The sequence below is a fragment of the Manacus candei genome, unplaced genomic scaffold (genome assembly GCF_025592945.1).
Source record: "Manacus candei isolate 608988 ecotype Guabito, Panama unplaced genomic scaffold, ASM2559294v1 h1tg000007l, whole genome shotgun sequence".
NCBI lineage: Eukaryota > Metazoa > Chordata > Aves > Passeriformes > Pipridae > Manacus > Manacus candei.
In genome coordinates, this window is record NW_026138055.1 from 3,342,145 (window position 1) to 3,359,854 (window position 17,710).

The following is a 17,710-nucleotide window of genomic DNA, read 5'->3' on the forward strand; positions in this document are numbered from 1 at the left end:
CTTTTCCTCTCAGAATGGCAACAAAAATGCAACTGCTGATCAGCAATCACCACAAGCTGATGATCTCATTGCTTTTCTCTTGTTTTCCTTTGTCTCATCCCAGCTTGTCTCTAGCACAAGCCTTGTGCTATTGCAAAAATGTAATTAATTGTTCTATCACAATTTAGCTCTGTAGATGTTTGTTTCTGGAAAAAATATTCCTTGTAATGACTTGTGAGCATTGGGAAGGCAGTGGACACTTGAGTCACAAAAGTCTGCACACTAAAATCTTCTGGAAAGGTTAACTTTATTGTTTGCTTTGCCTATGTATATACAAAACTTGGCAACTGCTCATCCACACAGTAAATTAAAAATATTAATTTTCTCAGTAATTCCTAGACTGTGAAAAGCAGTATTATTTTTTAAGTCCTTCATTCACTTCTTTCCAAATTTTTTCCTCTATTTTTGAAGTATCGTATTCTCGCAGCATATCAAACTCCAGCCATGGCTGGCTCCACTTCTGTGCTTCTTTCATTTTGCTTTCAGGTAGCTCAAACTTTATTCCTTTTATATTGTATTTTGGTCTTTCCCACCGTTTTGACCATGGTTTAGGTTTCATTCGTACCTGCAGCTAAAATGAAGGATTAAGAAATAAAAAAAAGGTATTAAGTAATTGGATTTTTGATTGTGAGCTTAGCAAAAGGTGAGACAACTGCTGCTCTAACAGAAGAAAAGTAAGAGAAAATTGACCAATCTGTCAGTGTGTTAAGGAACTACTACTTTACACTGTTAGGAGAAAAGGAATTTTTTTGTCCATGTTGTTGTCACAGCATCTTGTGAAAATTTTTAATTAACACAGTCTCAATTTATTACACAGTCCATAACTGAAACATAAAGTGAACTCATCTTTTGTAGTTTTGTTCCTTATTAAGGAAAAATAAAAGTAGTGTGATAGGGAAAGTTATTGAGTTCCTACACAACACTCTAACAGTGTCTGCTGGTTTCTGGATCTTGTCTGAGATGCAGATTTTAGGTGAGTCACCCATCTTACCTTGGTGTTTCCTGACACCAACCACTCTTAAACAATCCCATTAACAATGACATTTCTGTAAGAAAAGCCATCCCCTCTGCACAGAGTTCTACAGAGGCAGGTGGAGGCTGCTACTCCTTGCATGTCTTCAAATTTAACTACTGAGGATAGTCGGTGTTTACATTCTCAACATTCTTTCGCTATAGAAATGGTACAAAGACTTGCCTGATTTCATCTAGTTTTGTCACCCTGGTAACTAATGTAGCAAAGAGCTGATACAGTCAGATATGGAAGTTACCTAAATAATCCTCTGCTTCCCCTCTCTGAAACAAGTGGCTCCTACCTTGTTTACAGGAATTTCTTCATGGTCCAAACGAGACACAGGTTTCATATTCACATCAAAAGTACTGTATTCGGGGAGGGCATCTCGCAGGTACATCAGGTTGTCATCCAGCCTCTTTTCCAGCTTCAGCACTTCGATGGCCTGGATCCGAGGACTGTACAGTTCATAACATATCTCAACACCTTAGAGAGGGAAAGTCAGGTTTAATGAACCAAATTCATTAGAAATACTAACACCAAATTAGTATTTCTTTAGTGCTACACATTCCTGTATCATTGCAGAACTGCTTTTTACTTCTTAGAGAACTACAGTGCTGTGTGCACGTCACTGCACTGTGTCTGCACAGGCAACTGCAGGTTTCTTTGAAAGTCAAGCCTTTAATAATAGGATGGCTTGGAAGACATTGCATGACTTGAGTTTAAAGAAGATGAGCTTGGCTTTTAAACTTCACTCCCTTTTGCTTACTATGGATGTTGTTGTTCACATCAGTGTATATGAAAAGATACCCACCCCTTTTGTATTTGCTCTCAGAACCTCACTATTTAATTGCCCCTAATTTTGTCATAAACAAGAATATGATCCTATGATAAAACTCTGCTAATCTGTTGCTTGTTAAACAGTTCACACACACATCCCCAGTTCATGTGCTCAAACTGGGCTGGTATTTATGTGGCTAGCAACAGACGGCTCAGGCTCAGACATAAGCACAGTCATCATGGAATGTCTAAAAACCACCAAGTACAGAGACAAAAAAATTACTAAGCAGTTCCATGCCTTCAAATACCGAGCACATTAACATTTCTGTGTATGGAGTTTCAGGCTTGCAGGATACCCTAATGGGCAGACTCACAATTTTACTTCAGCCTGCTGTCATCCTCCCCACAGACTAAATTTCTACAACTTACACATTTTTTGCTTAACACCTGTACCATAATTACCACAGTTAGAGCCCCACCTTGGTCTTCTATGACATTCCGAAGGACAAACGTAGCTCCGAGTCCTTTCCCTCCTCTTTGGATGCAGATGCCAACAAACCGGTTGGATTTGTTATTGGCATATGGATCTGCAGTGGTCACAGCAAGCACACTGCCTGCCAAAAAAAGGAGTTAAAATAAACAGGCTGTCCAAGTCAATAAATGTGGGAAGTGTCAGACAAAGTGTACATATTTAGGCACATTGGGAAAATACTTTGTTTTCCATCAAAACTGACAGAAACAGAACAAACTTCTAACATGACCTGAATGAAAATATGAATATATATTAAAGTGATACTGTAGATTAACTACAAACCTTCTTCATCTTTATTTTTTACTCTTCACTATCCAAATTGAATAAAATACTTTTAATGTATTTTCCTTTCCTGAGCTTTACTGGTAAACCATTTGTTCAAGTGCCAGGATTGAAAAAAAAACCACTTAAGGTAACACATTAGGATTATACTTTTAATGAATCTGGATGTAAATATGAGATTAAAATACAAAGTACTATGTATAAAACACATACTAGTTGTTCTAACATGTGACACTGATGTTTTATTTTATTCTAAATCTGATCACACTTTTTAACACGCCACAGAATGTAAAATACTGACAGAATTATGAAAGTTTTAGTGCTGTTACTGACCAACATAGAACTCTGGGATGTTGAAGACTTTTCTTCTCTGTATCATGTCCTTTCTTTCCATATAGTATTTAAGAGGATCTGTCCTCCCTCTGGGAGGTATAAATTCAGGGCTCAGGAACCTGTAGGAACAGCCAAACTTTTAAAAGTATGAAACAAAAGCATTTGCATAAAAAGTAGTAGAGAAGTCCAAGTATTTGGTCTAAAAATTACCAGCTGGTTAACCACCACCAGCTGCCTTTTCAGAGATATGAACTGCAGTTCATGAAATCACCAATTTTATTTTATTACTGTTTTTTGTTATCCAAAAGGTGGGTTTTTTGTGTTTTTTTGGTTTTTTTTTTTTGGTGGGGCTTTATTGTTTTGGAGCTTTTGGGGCTTCTTGTTTTGTTTTTGTTGTCGCTTTGTTCTTTTAAACAGATTTTTTCCAAAACCAGTAATACATGTTGATATTGGAGGAGCTTGATATTGACTGAAAGAGGACAGTTCATTTACTGCTGCCACAGCTGAGGAACAGGTTATTTCATCATTTAATTGCAGTCCACATGACAGAACACTTACTATTTGTTGACTTTATAGTAATAGATATGGAACAATGTATTACAGTTCTCAATCTATTTACACTCTATTACAGTTTTCACAAATTGATTCTATAGGAGACATGACATAAATGTCCTTTTGTGTTAGAGAAGCTTAAAGGGACTCGTAAAACTATTTTCTGCTCCAAAAAACTAAATCATGCCCAGGAATTCCCACATGGCCTGGACCTCAATTATCTGACTGCTGAGTTGAAGGCAACACTTCCTGACATGGACTGGCTTGGGCTGAGGACCACTTCCAACAGACCATTTGGATGTGGCCACTCCAGTGACCACTTGGCCTCAGAGCTCAAGGAAGAAGGTGGACTTGTTTAATTCACTAGGACAGATGTGACTTAAAAGTCTTGGATCTGGTCAGGAGAGAAGTGCTCAACACAGAGAAGGAGAATAAATGCAAACCTGCTTTACAAACCTTACAGGGGCTGTGGGGGGAGCACAGGGAACGTGTGTGGCAGCACAGAGGTTCTGCTGCTGCCCATAGGCAGCCACACAGAAAATAAACAACTACAAACCTACTCATGGTCTCCAAAGTTACACCATCTCAGAAGACTAAAATGTCATTTAAATGATGTAGCCCCTGTTCTACTCAGCTGCCACATCACAGACTGCACTTTTTAGAACAGCCATGTAGACTCATTGCTTCTTAAAAGATCTTTCCATCTGAAGACAGAGGGGCATTTTTATAACCTGATTTTTAATACCTTTCCCCTTCCTGGGCTGCCTACATGCTATGGGTTTGGTGGGTGTTTTTTTGGAAAGGAAGATGAACAGTACTACCACTCTCTTTCCAGACACAGGGCACCATTTAAAGCAATGCAAATTGGGTTTAAAACCCAGGGAGGCTGTGGATGCCCCATCCCTGGAAATGTTCAAGGCCAGGTTGGATGGAGCTCTGAGCAACCTGGTCAAGGGAAAAGTGTCCCTGCCCATGGCAGGGGGGTTGGAATGAGATGATCTTTATGGTCCCTTCCAGCCCAAATCATTCTGTGATTCTATGAAATGGGTTGAGGTGATATCAAAAATACCCAGAATGAGACACCTCACAAGGATTTCACCACTGCTGACATCAGTTCCACTTTACAAACAGTAAAGCATGTGCTCACAACTGATCTCAAGGTCTGAGGCAAAGGCAGACACAGGACACATGTCCCTGTCACCCAGTGGCACATGAAAGACACACTTTTAGCAGAGAGAACATCACATGTTAACCCCAAATCTGCAAAAGTGTTTACTGCTGTACACTTTTTTTCACGTTTCACTGCTTTCAGGAACTCCAGAACACAGCATTTTAAGGTGTTCTAAGCATATTTCAACACAAATGATCTTTGCTAGAACATTACAAATTATATGTTTTTTTCTTTTTTTTTCTTTCTTCTATTTTGTGTAATAACGCCTTGGCTCTTTCAGTAAGTGCTCACACAATGACCAGCCCACAGCAGACCTGGACACAAGCCCGGGGTGGGCACAGGGACAGACTGCCTTCCCTACCTCCTCTGGGACACACAGACACCCCACCTTCCCTGTCTCCTCTGGGACACACAGACACCTCTCCTTCCCTGTCTCCTCTGGGACACACAGACACCTCTCCTTCCCTGTCTCCTCTGGGACACACAGACACCCCACCTTCCCTGTCTCCTCTGGGACACACAGACACCCCACCTTCCCTGTCTCCTCTGGGACACACAGACACCCCACCTTCCCTGTCTCCTCTGGGACACACAGACACCCCACCTTCCCTGTCTCCTCTGGGACACACAGACACCCCACCTTCCCTGTCTCCTCTGGGACACACAGACACCCCACCTTCCCTGTCTCCTCTGGGACACACAGACACCTCTCCTTCCCTACCTCCTCTCCGCCCTCTGCTTCTGCTTGTCAATAATGACGGGCTTCGGCGGCGGCTGGAACTTCGCTGGCTTCCCATCGCCGCTCGCTCGACACCCCGAGAGGGAAAAACACCCTGTAAAATAAATAAAATAAATAAACGAAATAAATATAATCCCCGTGATTTCAAGCTGATCCAACCCCCCTGCCCTCCAAAAGAGGGAGCGGGCATCCCGCCACAAGGACACCCCCTCTCGCCCCCGGTCTGTGGGCCAGGGCCGGGCATGAAGAGGGCTGCGGGCAGGGGGGGATGCTCGGGAGGGGTGAGGGATGAGGTCCGAGGGGCCGAGCGGTGCTCACGGGCGGGCAGGGCGATGGCGATGCCCCTCGGCCCCAGCCTCCCACAGGCGGCCGCCATGGCGGCTGCGGCGCGTCCGCTACGGCGAGCGCGGAGGAACAAAGCACCCCCTCACGGGGCGGTGCCAAATTGAAGATTAAATTAGGTTGGATGATGGGGTGAAATTCCTCCTTGTGAGGGCGGTGAGGCCCTGGTGCAGGTTGCCCAGAGAAGCTGTGGCTGCCCCATCCCTGGAAGTGTTCAAGGCCAGGCTAGATGGGGCTCTCAGCAACCTGGTCTAGTGGAAGGTGTCTCTGCCCATGGCAGGGGAATTACGATTTGGTAATCTTTAAGGTCCCTTCCAACTCAAAACACTCTATTATTCAAAAATGAAACGAAACAAAGCGGTTCCTTTCACCCCCATCCCCCATGGAGGTGCTGTGTCACTGGGATGCAGATCTGGAGCTCATCAGTGAGTGTGGGAGCACAGCCCAGCCACAGTTGCAGTAACTCCTTGGACATCACAGACATCACAGGGATCCACCACATAATTCATTAATTCTGGCTTTGCGGCATGAAAGTGATGATGTATTTTCCAGAAACACACTTTCATGACAGAAACGCCGAGCTAAAAATTTTTTTCCAGGCCATTGTTAGCTCCATCTGTAATTCAGATAAACTGCAGTCCCAGTGCTTTCACCAAGATTATTTTAGAAATTATTATATGCATGGGCACTGTTGAGCTATTTTTAACATGTTTGTGTCAGTCAGATTTCCTCAGTCATCAGTTTGGATTCAATTAGCAGCTAGACAGGCAGAGAAAGGTGAAGTTTAAATGTAGAGTGTGGGCCACTGTTTAAACTTTGCAGAGATTCACTTCAAAATATGCCTGAACTCATAAACTAATTAGATCAATCATGTTGCCTGTGATGTTCCCCTAGCCCCTTTTATTGGTAGGAGCTGATTGCCAAGCCCTCAAATGAACAGGAGTTATTTCTCAGTTTGTGATCGGCTGTTTGGTATCTCAACTGTGCTAGAGAAGATGATAAAGTGTGCAGAACAGAAGTCACAGTTTTTCTCTATAATCTGATTTAACACAGGAGTTAATAATCAGGACATGGATGGGACAGAAGAGGGCACTCTGACCTTTAAAATACAAAAAAATCTCCACCAACACTGAGCACATCACTTGGAGCAAAGATTCCTTTTCAAGATTTATTTTTTTTTTTTAATTTCTGTCCCTCACTTCCCAAGTGAACCTTAGTACTTTTGAGGTGCCTCATAGGGCCCAGAACCTTGCCCCTGCACCCTGTGCCTAATTCCTGTGTGGGTTACTGAGGTATCCTGGTACCAAGACACGGACGACTTGCTTGGCAAACCAGTCAGGTACACCCTGGCTTTTCATTTTTAAGGTGCACAAGTGCAGGTTATATAGGTTATTACTTATATAACAAAATCTGTGAAAATAGACATCACTTTATGATCACATGAGTTAATCACTTCCATAAAATGCTTCTAGGAATAGGGTGGGATTCACAAATTAAAGGCATCGCTGTTCTCAGGGGATCTAACAAAGATTAAACAGACTTTGGGACTTCTCTGAACTAATTCTTGCTGAGTTGAGCGTATTTCTAGTCCACCCTGTCAGATTCTGGGGAAGCTCATGTCTGGTTCCTTACTACTACTATACAAAATTTATTTGGCATTGCTTGCCCAGCATGAATTGCAGCTTCCTATGATTAAATGTGTGTCTTTTTCTGATGTAGTGTAGTTCAAGTCACTCTTTAAGTTCTTTTGGTAAGAAGTTTTGGACAAATCTACTCTGGGACATCCTATGGAGAACACTAAAGTTGTGTTTCTTCAGTGTCTAGGCAGCTATGCATCAAAGTAGGGATGCTGTGCAGCTCTTTTTTGTTGCTCCCAAAATGCACTGCAATTCCCTGAGTCTGAGCATCTGAGTTTCTTTGGGAAGAAAACCCAGAGAGGTAGAAAATAGTGCTTAGTTTGATCATCTCTCATCTATGGAAGTAGGATGGCGACAAGATCTTATCTAAATGTTGTCCTTCATGTTACTGTCTTTGAAGTCTCTTCCATTATTTCAATATCTTCCTTGAGCTGTTTGTTTTAAGACTGAACATGGTCGTTCAGCAGAGCTCACAGTCACCTCAAACACAGAGATATGACAGCTCACAGTTTCCAGCTGTGTTTCTATCTGGTGCTGAGGTAAGGCCTTTTGGCCACAACATTGCAATGAGAGGTTGAGTTGACTCAGTTATGCAGCTGGATATGCTCCCACCTCCAGCATATTTCAAAACCAAATCTCTTTTGGCATCAGCATATCAGTGACCTGTCTCCCTCTTCTGAGGTTTGTGTCCTACAATTGTATCAATAAAGACAACAGATTCTCTCTCAAGTCAGCAGTATAACTGATCCCTCTTCACACTTCCTTGCTAAAGATTTAATTGAACGATGGTCCTGCTCGGCAGAGGAAAAAAGGCCGATGTTTAAGGATGAAGGAGAGCTTGCATTTTGCTCCACCCTTTCTTTGTGACTCTGAGACATTAATTTTCTTGTTTTCTGTGCTTTAACTCCACTTTGTTGTAAGCAAAGTCCAAAGAATAGACCTTCTCCTTTTGGCCAAATAGGGAAGTGGTACACCTTTCTGATGTGGAGATGCCCAACAGGTTGTACTGGTGCTAGCTCAGAACGAGTTTAGAGACAGCTACTTGATGTTTAGGACACATCTGGGTTTGTATAACACCAAATGTGAATTAAGAAACTCCAAAACTTGTTAGCAGCATTGGGGCAGGGCTCTTACTCTGGTTTGTGTGACCACTGGCAGACTGCTTCCTCACATGAGCTGCCTACCTGCATCTAGCACATGCTGTCTGGATTTAAGCTGCTTATGTCCCCATGAGGCCAGGGATACAATGCTTCGGTCCTAGCACCAGTATCTGCAGCACCAGAATCAGGGTTGTCAGGATTACCTTCTGAAAAATCTGCATTTCAGACCGAAATCCCTGAGACTTTTTCTAAACACCTGAGGCCACATTACAACAACCCCAACACATCTGTTTGTGGTGTATCAGGGGGTGTGAAGCAGGGAGCGAGTTTTTATGTTGCCTGAGGGAACTTGGATGTCTTTTTATGGGAAACACAGCAAAAGGTGGCAACACCCGCTGTTATTGTTATTGTGTCTCTAAACAGAAAGAGATGTCTACAAGGGGCTGAGCTGCTCTGAAGATGTGGTTTGTTGTCCATTCAGGGTTGAGAAGAAGCAGCTGGATGTCCCTGGGTTACAAAAGAAATGGGACTGGCTCATGGAGGGCCTCCCCACCCCGTGTTCTGTGGTGCGTGCAGAAAACTTGTGGTCATCTATCTCATGAATGGGAACGAGCACTGGCTCAATACAGACCTCAAGGCTTGGCACAGTTTGGTCTCGGTTGGATTTGAAAGTGGAAACATTGCTTTCAGTAATTAATTTTTAATTCATTTACTTTGGCAATTGTTACCTCAGAAGTGAAACTGCTTCCCCTGACATTTATGCAACAGTGTGGCACAAATGCATCTCTGGCTTTCTCATCTGTGTTTCATTGGTTTGTACAGTTGTAACACCAGGTATGGGGCCCGGAAATCATCCCTGCTCACAGAGGTGTCATCCAAATGTCAGAGTGGGAGCAAAATGTGTGTAGGTTAATCCCCTCCAACATTCAGTGGACCCTTACTACTAGGAGATGCTGGGCTGTTATCCCACACTTCTGAGTTGCTTTTCCAGTGGTGGAAAAGAGGCCCAGCTGGAAGGACGAGGACAGATTCCATGGTATGGAGTAGGTCCATGGCTTGCATGGTGATGTATTCTTGAGACGTCAGCCCAGAGTATGCTCTTGTCTTACCTAAACTGTGCTCTTTGCTGAACAACTGTCAAGTCATTTGTGGTTTCTGTAGCCTTACCAGTGGCTGGTGGAGCAGATGTAGCTCCTTTCAGACTGTCCGGGGGTATCTGAATCCTTCAAGCTGTCAGCATGGACACTGGGCAATGCCTGGATTCCTCTGTGTCCTGTTTATCCCAGATATCAAAGCAGCTCCATAAACAACTACAGAAAGTTTTCAGTATAGTGGATATTATTAGAACATTTAAAAAATCTGATGGCAGCTCTAGTCTTTCTGGAAGCTTTCCTTTAATGAGACATGAGTCATTAGTTAACTGAAGGTGAGTTCACCTTGCTGAAAATAATTAGAAAAATTCCAAAAGGTTTCTTAAAATAACGTAAGGTGCCAGACCCTTCTGGCTAGAACAGCTGTTCATTAAGGTGGTCATCAAGCATCCACAATTACATTTTTTACTTTACTGTAGAGCAAGCAAAGAGGAGAGAGAGAACTGTTCTTCAGACACAGCATCTCAGCACTGAGCTTGGAAAAGCGATGAGCTGGAAAATCTTCCACTCATTACGTCCAAACACCCCCAGGCCTCGGTTGTTTTCAAGCATACATCCTGTTGGAGCCACGCACAGTTAACCCTGCCAGGCCAACTGCATGTTCTCTGCTTCCCGTGCAGTTGCTGGAAAAGTGGTCACATCTGCTCCCCTGAGTCGGAAGCTCCTGGAGGGCTCCAGGCAATGGGCACAGCTTCCATGGTACATCACCACTGTGTTCATGCACACCTATGTTCTTCCATTTCCTTTTTCCTTTGTTGTGTTCCAGCCCTGAAGGGTAAATTGTTATTTTATAACCTTTATGGGAGAAGAAAAACAACAGGTGCCAATGATTTCTATCAGGGTGCAGGGGATATATGAAATGTGAAATGGTCTGTTGGAAGCTTTGCCAGTGCCTTGGTAGACACTGGCGCTGTGTCCAGAGTCAGAAGTGTCTTTAAATTCCTCTTGGAATCTGTGGTGTTTTCAGATCATTGAGAATTTAAGTTGTAACTGGCTTTGTAGTTTTTCTTGGGATTTTTGCTCTTAATTATGTCTCTGCTCAGTACTGAGTTCCCTGTGGGATGCCTGGCACCCTTACAGGTTACAGAAGGGACAACAACACTGGCTGATCTCAACAATTATGAAACCCTCAATTCTCCTAATTTTCTGATTTAATAAGACATTTTTAAGAGAAGTTGAATTGAGGAGTCGAAATGAATCCAATAATCCAATAATCTGTGTGGAAGACTTTGGAGGCTAAATGAGACAGATATTATGATTTTGAAAAGTTATGAAGAGTGCGTGACAAAGTAAGATTAAGTTCAGTAAATGGTGCCGGAGGCCTTTCCCTTAGGCAGTAAATTTTTGAGTCCTCTTGAGTCCTGTATGGGTCCAGATGCCAAGGGGTGTCTTTGTCCCTGAGTTTCTATAGTCTGAGTGATGGAGGGTGAGCTCTGGAGCCATCTTATAGAAAGCTCCACTAGAAATACCATCAAAAAAATAACTCATTGACTAGTGCAGGCAGCTCATTGAGTACTTATCTCAAACTAAGAAACATTTCTTGGGTTGGGAGCATCTACATCATTCCAGAAATTGGAGGTACTGTCCTTCGGAAATAGTATGGAATATCTTGAGAACCTAGAGATCACTGATGTCCCCATCGTGTTTCCCAAGATGCTAAAAAAAAATAATGATCCAAATGTATTATAAAAGAAATCCCATTCATCTTGAAAGGTAAATGTAATCTAAAGACTGATGGGTGAACTCCCAGGAACCTTTACATTTCATAGAGTCAATATTTGTTCTTTCTCCATTTATAACTCCATTACTCTCTCTAGGTGGGCAGGAGATTTCAAAGGGGGACCATTTGTTTTTCTTGATTAATGCATTAATGCTAGTGGTTTGTCACAGTAAATTATACCTACTATCTCAATCTCCTTGTGCAAGAGGAAAAGCAACATAAGAATTTATGATCAAATTGTTTAAAGTCATGGCTTCTCATTATTTTTAACAAAGCAAACCAACTTCTGCTCTTCATTACTGTATGAATAGTGACTGAACTGAAAAGAAAATGTGATCCAATATCCTTTGTTTTGCAAAACCCCTTTAGAAATCATAACATTATTTTCCAGTGCACTGGTTCAGCTGTTTGCAATATTCTTGTGTGAAGATAGGTGGGAGAGAGAAACTGGTCCTTTGTTTTATGTCTCACTCAGCTTCCCCTGGACTCACAGCAAGGCTTTTACCTGAAAACTGGGCTTTACAACTTCATGTCTCTGCCTCTTCCTCCCTTGAAGCAGCAGCAGCTCTGGACACTGGCTTCCTAAACCAGCTGAAGAAGCCCTCATCTCTCCTGGTTGTTCACAGCACCATTTGTGGTAGTCTTCTTTTGGTGGAGACCAAACTGTGTCAAATGAGCACTTAGGACTGAGACTCCTTATAATGAACAAAGATGCTTTTCCTCTAATGTCAGAAGGTTTGTTTTGCAGAGGGAGGTTATGTGGAAGCGAGCTGGTGTGCTGTGTCAGGGTAGATTCAGGGAAATGAAAATAAATTATTTTACCTGCCACTGCAGAAAAGGAGAAGGGGGTTTGGCTAGTTATGTATGTCCACGATGGGGTTGGCAAGTGAAGCAAGAAATTATCCTCAGGTAGTAATAACTAGTAAAGATTGTCCATGAGCAACAACATCTGAGGTTGGGAATGACCAGGGGAAGGCTGTCCATGAAACAGCACCCAGGGGACAACTGCAGGAAGGGCAGAGCACAGGCATCAGACTGGTGGGCAGGGAAAGGCTGGGAGGGTGTTACTGGCTTGTCAATCTTCACAAAGGGGTAGTCCAGCAAAAATTGAAAAGGTGTTGGAATGTAAGTGGGCTCTAGTCCCTTTTTACTTCTGCTGTTTCTGAGGCAAGTTACTTGTGTGTAGAAAAGCCACTTTTTATACTACTCTTATGTAGTTCCCTGTTGCATGCAACCACTAAGCTAATGACACACAGAGCTCTGCACAGAACACTGCTGCCAGTCCAGACACTGTCTGGCCTGGTGAACTCTGACATTTGTAAATCTCTTGTAGGTCATTGTATAGTTTCCTTCCTTCCTTCCTCTGCATTCTTTGTAGCTGGTCTGGTAGGTAGCGTTACCACATTAGGTATCAGTGATATGTGAACCAGAGACAATGAATGCAGTAATTCCAGTATGAGCTTCCTGCAGAGAGAAGCATCTCTTGCCCTAGAAGCAAGTTAACTGGAGTTCCCTAATGATAGTGTTGTGGCTACAGAGTGCAAAGGTTGGATGGCTTAAACTTCAATGCCATTGTAAGCTCCTTGGGCTGTTTTAGATGACACAGTTCCAGAGCCGTGTGCAATGCCCAGCACACCTGGACTCTGTCACTGGATAGTCTCTTGAGATCATTGTAAAAAAAAATAATCTGGTGATATTGTTGTCCTGAGTACTCAAATGCACGTGAAAGCATATGGTTAGTCTTGAAACAGTCCTTTCAGATGGAAAATACTTAGAAAGCAAAAGGAAAATGTATGTTTAAGCACATGTGAAAGGAGAACACAAACCTGTTCTTGCAAATGGCAGACAGTGCATTGTTGAATTTGCACTGATGCCAGTGAAATTATACTTGGGATTAATTTTATCCATTCATCAGAAAAGTATTTCCTCTGGTTGCCTTTGATTTTTTACCAGTTTGTGATCTGTGAGCCAGAGGTTTTTGTGTAATTTGCTGTCTGTACAAATGTCAGGGAAATACCCTGTGTCCCAGGCAATGATAAGCCTGAGGTGAAAGCTGATCTGTCTGAGCTTGGGCTGTAGCTGTGCTGTAGTCTGGACTGTCATTCCTGGGAAGGTCTAATCAGGCTTGCCTGTAGCACTGGCAGACAGTCTGTCCTGGGTCTGGGGTTATTTATTCAGTTCTTAGCCTGTGCCACTGTGTTTTCACCAAAGCTATTAAAAACTTCTGAAACACTGGTGGCTCTTTTAGAATCCATCATCTGGTTGTGTTCATGCTATCAAACTCCAAAGCTGGGTTCCTTTCTGCCTGTTGGGAATGGCCAAAGTCCCTGCCAACTCCCAAACCATGCTCAGAAATTGTCTGGATGCCAGGTGGCCTTTGTTGAAAGTATAACAAGGACTAATCCAACAAGTGAGTGGCAGTGCCTGTGTCCAGACCCTTGCTTGGTTTAGCCTATTACTGTAGATGTGGATTTTATGCAAAGGCTTCATGATAATGCTTGGAAACAATCAGTTTTGTGGGAAAGGTCTCTGGCAACAAAAATGGCTTTTCTAGTGCAAGTTATAACAATGGCTGCAGTAAGGATGGGCTGTGATTGGGTGCAGGATGTGTGCCCAGGAGGTACAGAAGGGTCTGGGGGACTGCTAAGTGCTTTTTTGTTGTCCTTCGTGCTACTGCACTTTGCATGTCTTCAAGGTGGAGTCCAGAGTTCCCCTGAGGTTTGGAATAAGTGCCTGTGGTATCATATTAAGTGTGAGTGTTGAGATGATTCCAAGTTTCTATCCAATTAATGTAGAACTCTACCCAGGAAAACTTTTAGGAAAGGACTAGTGAGTCGGGTCAAGTGGAGAATAGTTTCACATTACAGATATAAGATGACAGTGCAAGTCCTGAAGGTCTCCATGAACTTTAGTGTCTCAGCTGGTGCTGCATGTCCACATAGAAAAAATCTCAGGGAACAACATCCAAGCAAGCAGAACAAATGAAACACAGGGAAAAGGAGAGATCCAATTCACATCTGAGGAAGTCTGATCTTTGAAATCCCTGACTCTAAATCCTTATGTGACTTGCAGTGTAGTACAAAGATGAAGATTGAAGATGAGTCCAAATTCCTGTAGTTCTAGTACAGTGATTAGCCCAAGAACATCCTGTGCACAAGGCACCAACTAAACCCAATCAGATATGCTGGTATTAGATAAATCATCAGACTGTGCAGTATCCTCTAACACAGAACATGGAACCATTATACTAAAGAGAATTTCAGCTGAGAGAAATTTTAACATCAATTTTTGGTGCAGATACGAGGAGAAAGTTTTCGGCTTTGTTGTGGACCACTTTGTAGTCTCCAAATATTTTATTTTTGACATTTCCATGCATTGGAAAGTTTTGCACCACTCTGTTCAATGTTTCCCCATGTTTTAGTGAGATGAGTGCATCACTTGGGACTTTTGTTCTACATGGAATTCTGTTAAAGCAACACTCCCTCTCCAAACCTGTCCCAGTATGGAGCAGAGTCCCACAGGTTTTATATTCGTTTTGCAAACTGAAGTGATTGAGTGACACAAAGTGTGAAAACTTCAAAGGCCTTTCAGTTTGAATATTCTGCACAGCTGTTGTTTAACGTTGAATATGGAGAGAGAGGAGGATTTTACTTGTGAGTACTCGGTGTTGTATTGCAAAACTGCATTATGTGAAGTCCTCTGCCTTCAAATTGAAAGCAAACAACTCTTACTTCCATGAGTAACCCCATCTGTTTCCATAAGACACTCTTAGGGGAAAGATTAAAAAAAAGGAGAACAAAAAGCTGTCCTCTGCAGGGAAGCTTTGCTGTTTTACATTGAAGCTCTGACCACCCAGTTTACATATATTTTTGTAGCTATAAATGCACATATAGTTTGCTATTAATTTATATTCTTTTACAGGAGGCAATGTGGCCAAGTGGAAAGAGCTCTAGCTGGACTTTAAGATAAAAAGTATTTAATATTTTCTTATCTCTGACAGTTTCCCCTGGCTGACACTGAAAAAGTAGTGACCTCAAACATGACTGTGCTTTGCCCATGTGTGAAATGGCAGAATGCAACAGTGGTCTTTTCGAGAGTGCTTTGAGACCTTATGGAAAACACAGTAAGAAGTGAGTAATGTTACTAGGGTTCAAAAGCAAGACTAGTCCTAGCAAATTTGTACTAATAAACCTGCTTGTGGCTGTGTAAAGAAAGAGAGCTTCAATCCTACATATGGTTCTCTAGCTGAAAGCTATTCCTGGTCCAGCTTTCCTACTGACCAGCCCTTCTTCAGGCTGTTGATGGTTTAGTCTGCAAGAAAGAGGTTAATGGTGCAGGGTCAGTGAAAAATGGGAAAGCATTACCAAAAATCAGCCCTAGAAGGAAACGAGATCAGCACATATGAGATTAAACTGGGAATCACCCAAACCAATTGCCGTTTATAAACTGTGTGGTTGGGGTGACAAAGTTAAATGACTAATTGATTCACTTCTCAGTGCCTTGGTTTCCTCAGCTGTAGTTGAACTTAACTGCTTTTAAAGTGCTTTGGGAATTTACTTGCATGTTTCAGATATTACTGTTTTATCTGTAGCAGGAGAAGGAGAGGATCCAGAAGAGAGGACTATGGGAGGAGAAAGAAAAATGCACTTATGTATCATAGTCAAAAAGAGGACTGAGGTACAGTTGTTAAGCATCCTAGACTTAGTTATAGACACTCCTCCACAGTCAGTTTGTGGAGGGAAAGGGACTAAGTAATCATTCCTCCAAGATAAGATGCAATGCTGAACTGCATCAGTACTGGCCTATTCCCACTTCTGGGTGGCCTCAAGAACAAGGGATCCAAAAGGTCCTTTATATGCATTATTACCTATCCCCAGAGACATATTTGAAAGCACGGGTGGATTTCAAGGGCTGTTACTCCTAAAAATAAAGTTCCATATTCGTGTCCCATTGATTCATGTTTACCCCATGAGACTGTCCATGACAGAGTGACCATCTTTTGTTTGTGCTGCCGTGGGGACAGGTGGCCTCTTTCCGTTTGAAACGCACAGCTGATGTTCCCAGATGCTCTAGGGAATAAGGGCATTATGGAGATGGGCTTTAACTGAATTGTCTGTTTCTCAAAGGCCAGTATATCTATTTTTTCTTTTTCTCTTTAGCAAGAGCTGCTTTCTTCTTTCCTTTTGGAAGAAGGCATCTTTACAAACTTGCTTAAAAACAAAGCCCTCACAGGATAGGACACTGATGTAAACTTTCTCCCCCCTGGTTTGACTCTTTTAGCAATAACCTAAAGGGCTGCTCAAGCAAGCTGCCCATGTTCAGCCTTAAACCCTTTGTCTCCAGAGTTTTTTTTCCTCCCCATATACTGAGTCAGCCAAACCTAATTACCCTTTAATCAGTAAAATCAACACCTGCTAACAGGGTGGGCTCTTTTCAGCAAATAGTGCTTCTCTTTTCCAGAGGCTGATAAATTTCCAGGGGTCCTATTGTTTCTTTGTCCTGCTGATAAGGAGCTTTGACTGATAATCTGGTAATGGGTATGGTTATCTCATGCTTATAAGGCAACAGTGGTGAATCTTCCTCTGGGCAAGGACAGTAGAAGTAGGTGAGACAAGAATTATAAATCGATGCTCAGAATCAAATACCCTGGTATTTTCTCTTTAAAACTTAAGTCACCCCTGGATAAATATGGATCAGGGAGGTCCAGTATGTGGGATTCAAGTATCAGGTGAAACAAAGAGTAAGGTAGCCTGTAGAAGTTCTGGTTTTTGATCTTGCTTAAGCAGCCCTCTGCAAAAAGGCAAGGTGGCAGAACTGTCTGCAGAGAGAAGGGACTGGGGCTAGATTGTATGCAGCCTGCTGGGTTGGTATGACTGTGCTGTCAGCTCAGCCCAGAGCCACCACTGTCCTCAGGGAGACTCATCTGCACCTTCACTGTAAACCCTCAGTGTGTGAATAGCTGTTGATGGAAAAAGGGTTGCTTAGGGGCAATTCAGGCCAGACCTGCCTCCTGTTCCTGTGGTCAGGGACAGGATCTGAACTCAAACTCCAGCTTTACCACACTATCCTTCCTCATCCTCAGTGTGGCTGATTCGAACTTGAGCAAGTGGCTGTATGGGTAGAAAGCAAATAGGGCCACAGGACTTACAGCTCCCCTTGGAGTTGGCTTCTAGCACACAGACCATCCCAGGACAGATTTCTGGTGGAAAAAATTGCTCTGGTATTCATGGCAGCACTCTTGAAAATGTCTTTCACATATAATCAGGCAGCCACTCTGATTTTCATCTGAGAACAGCTGAAACATTGTTAGAAACTTCAGCATA

General features: G+C 42.6%; 1 protein-coding gene across 1 annotated transcript; it reads right to left on the reverse strand.

Moving 5' to 3' along the window:
• Positions 1 to 267: 267 nt before the first annotated feature.
• MRPL19 (mitochondrial ribosomal protein L19) lies at positions 268 to 5,843 on the reverse strand. Its single transcript, XM_051810746.1, has 6 exons — positions 5,756 to 5,843; positions 5,420 to 5,531; positions 2,976 to 3,094; positions 2,308 to 2,442; positions 1,353 to 1,534; positions 268 to 610 (listed from the first exon to the last, which is right to left on the reverse strand). Exons 1-6 carry the CDS (start codon positions 5,811 to 5,813, stop codon positions 395 to 397), a joined length of 822 nt encoding a protein of 273 aa, XP_051666706.1. The 5' UTR covers positions 5,814 to 5,843; the 3' UTR covers positions 268 to 394.
• Between the last annotated feature and the right edge of the window lie 11,867 nt (positions 5,844 to 17,710).

Bases quoted from the DNA above. Each gene is read 5' to 3' on its own strand.
- MRPL19 (XM_051810746.1), bottom strand. From the start codon at position 5,813: ATGGCGGCCGCCTGTGGGAGGCTGGGGCCGAGGGGCATCGCCATCGCC. The intron at 1,535-2,307 runs GTGGGGCTCTAA...TCCCTCTCTAAG, and splicing joins GAATGTCATAGAAGACCAAG to GTGTTGAGATATGTTATGAA. The intron at 611-1,352 runs GTAGGAGCCACT...CCTTCATTTTAG, and splicing joins AAGAAATTCCTGTAAACAAG to CTGCAGGTACGAATGAAACC.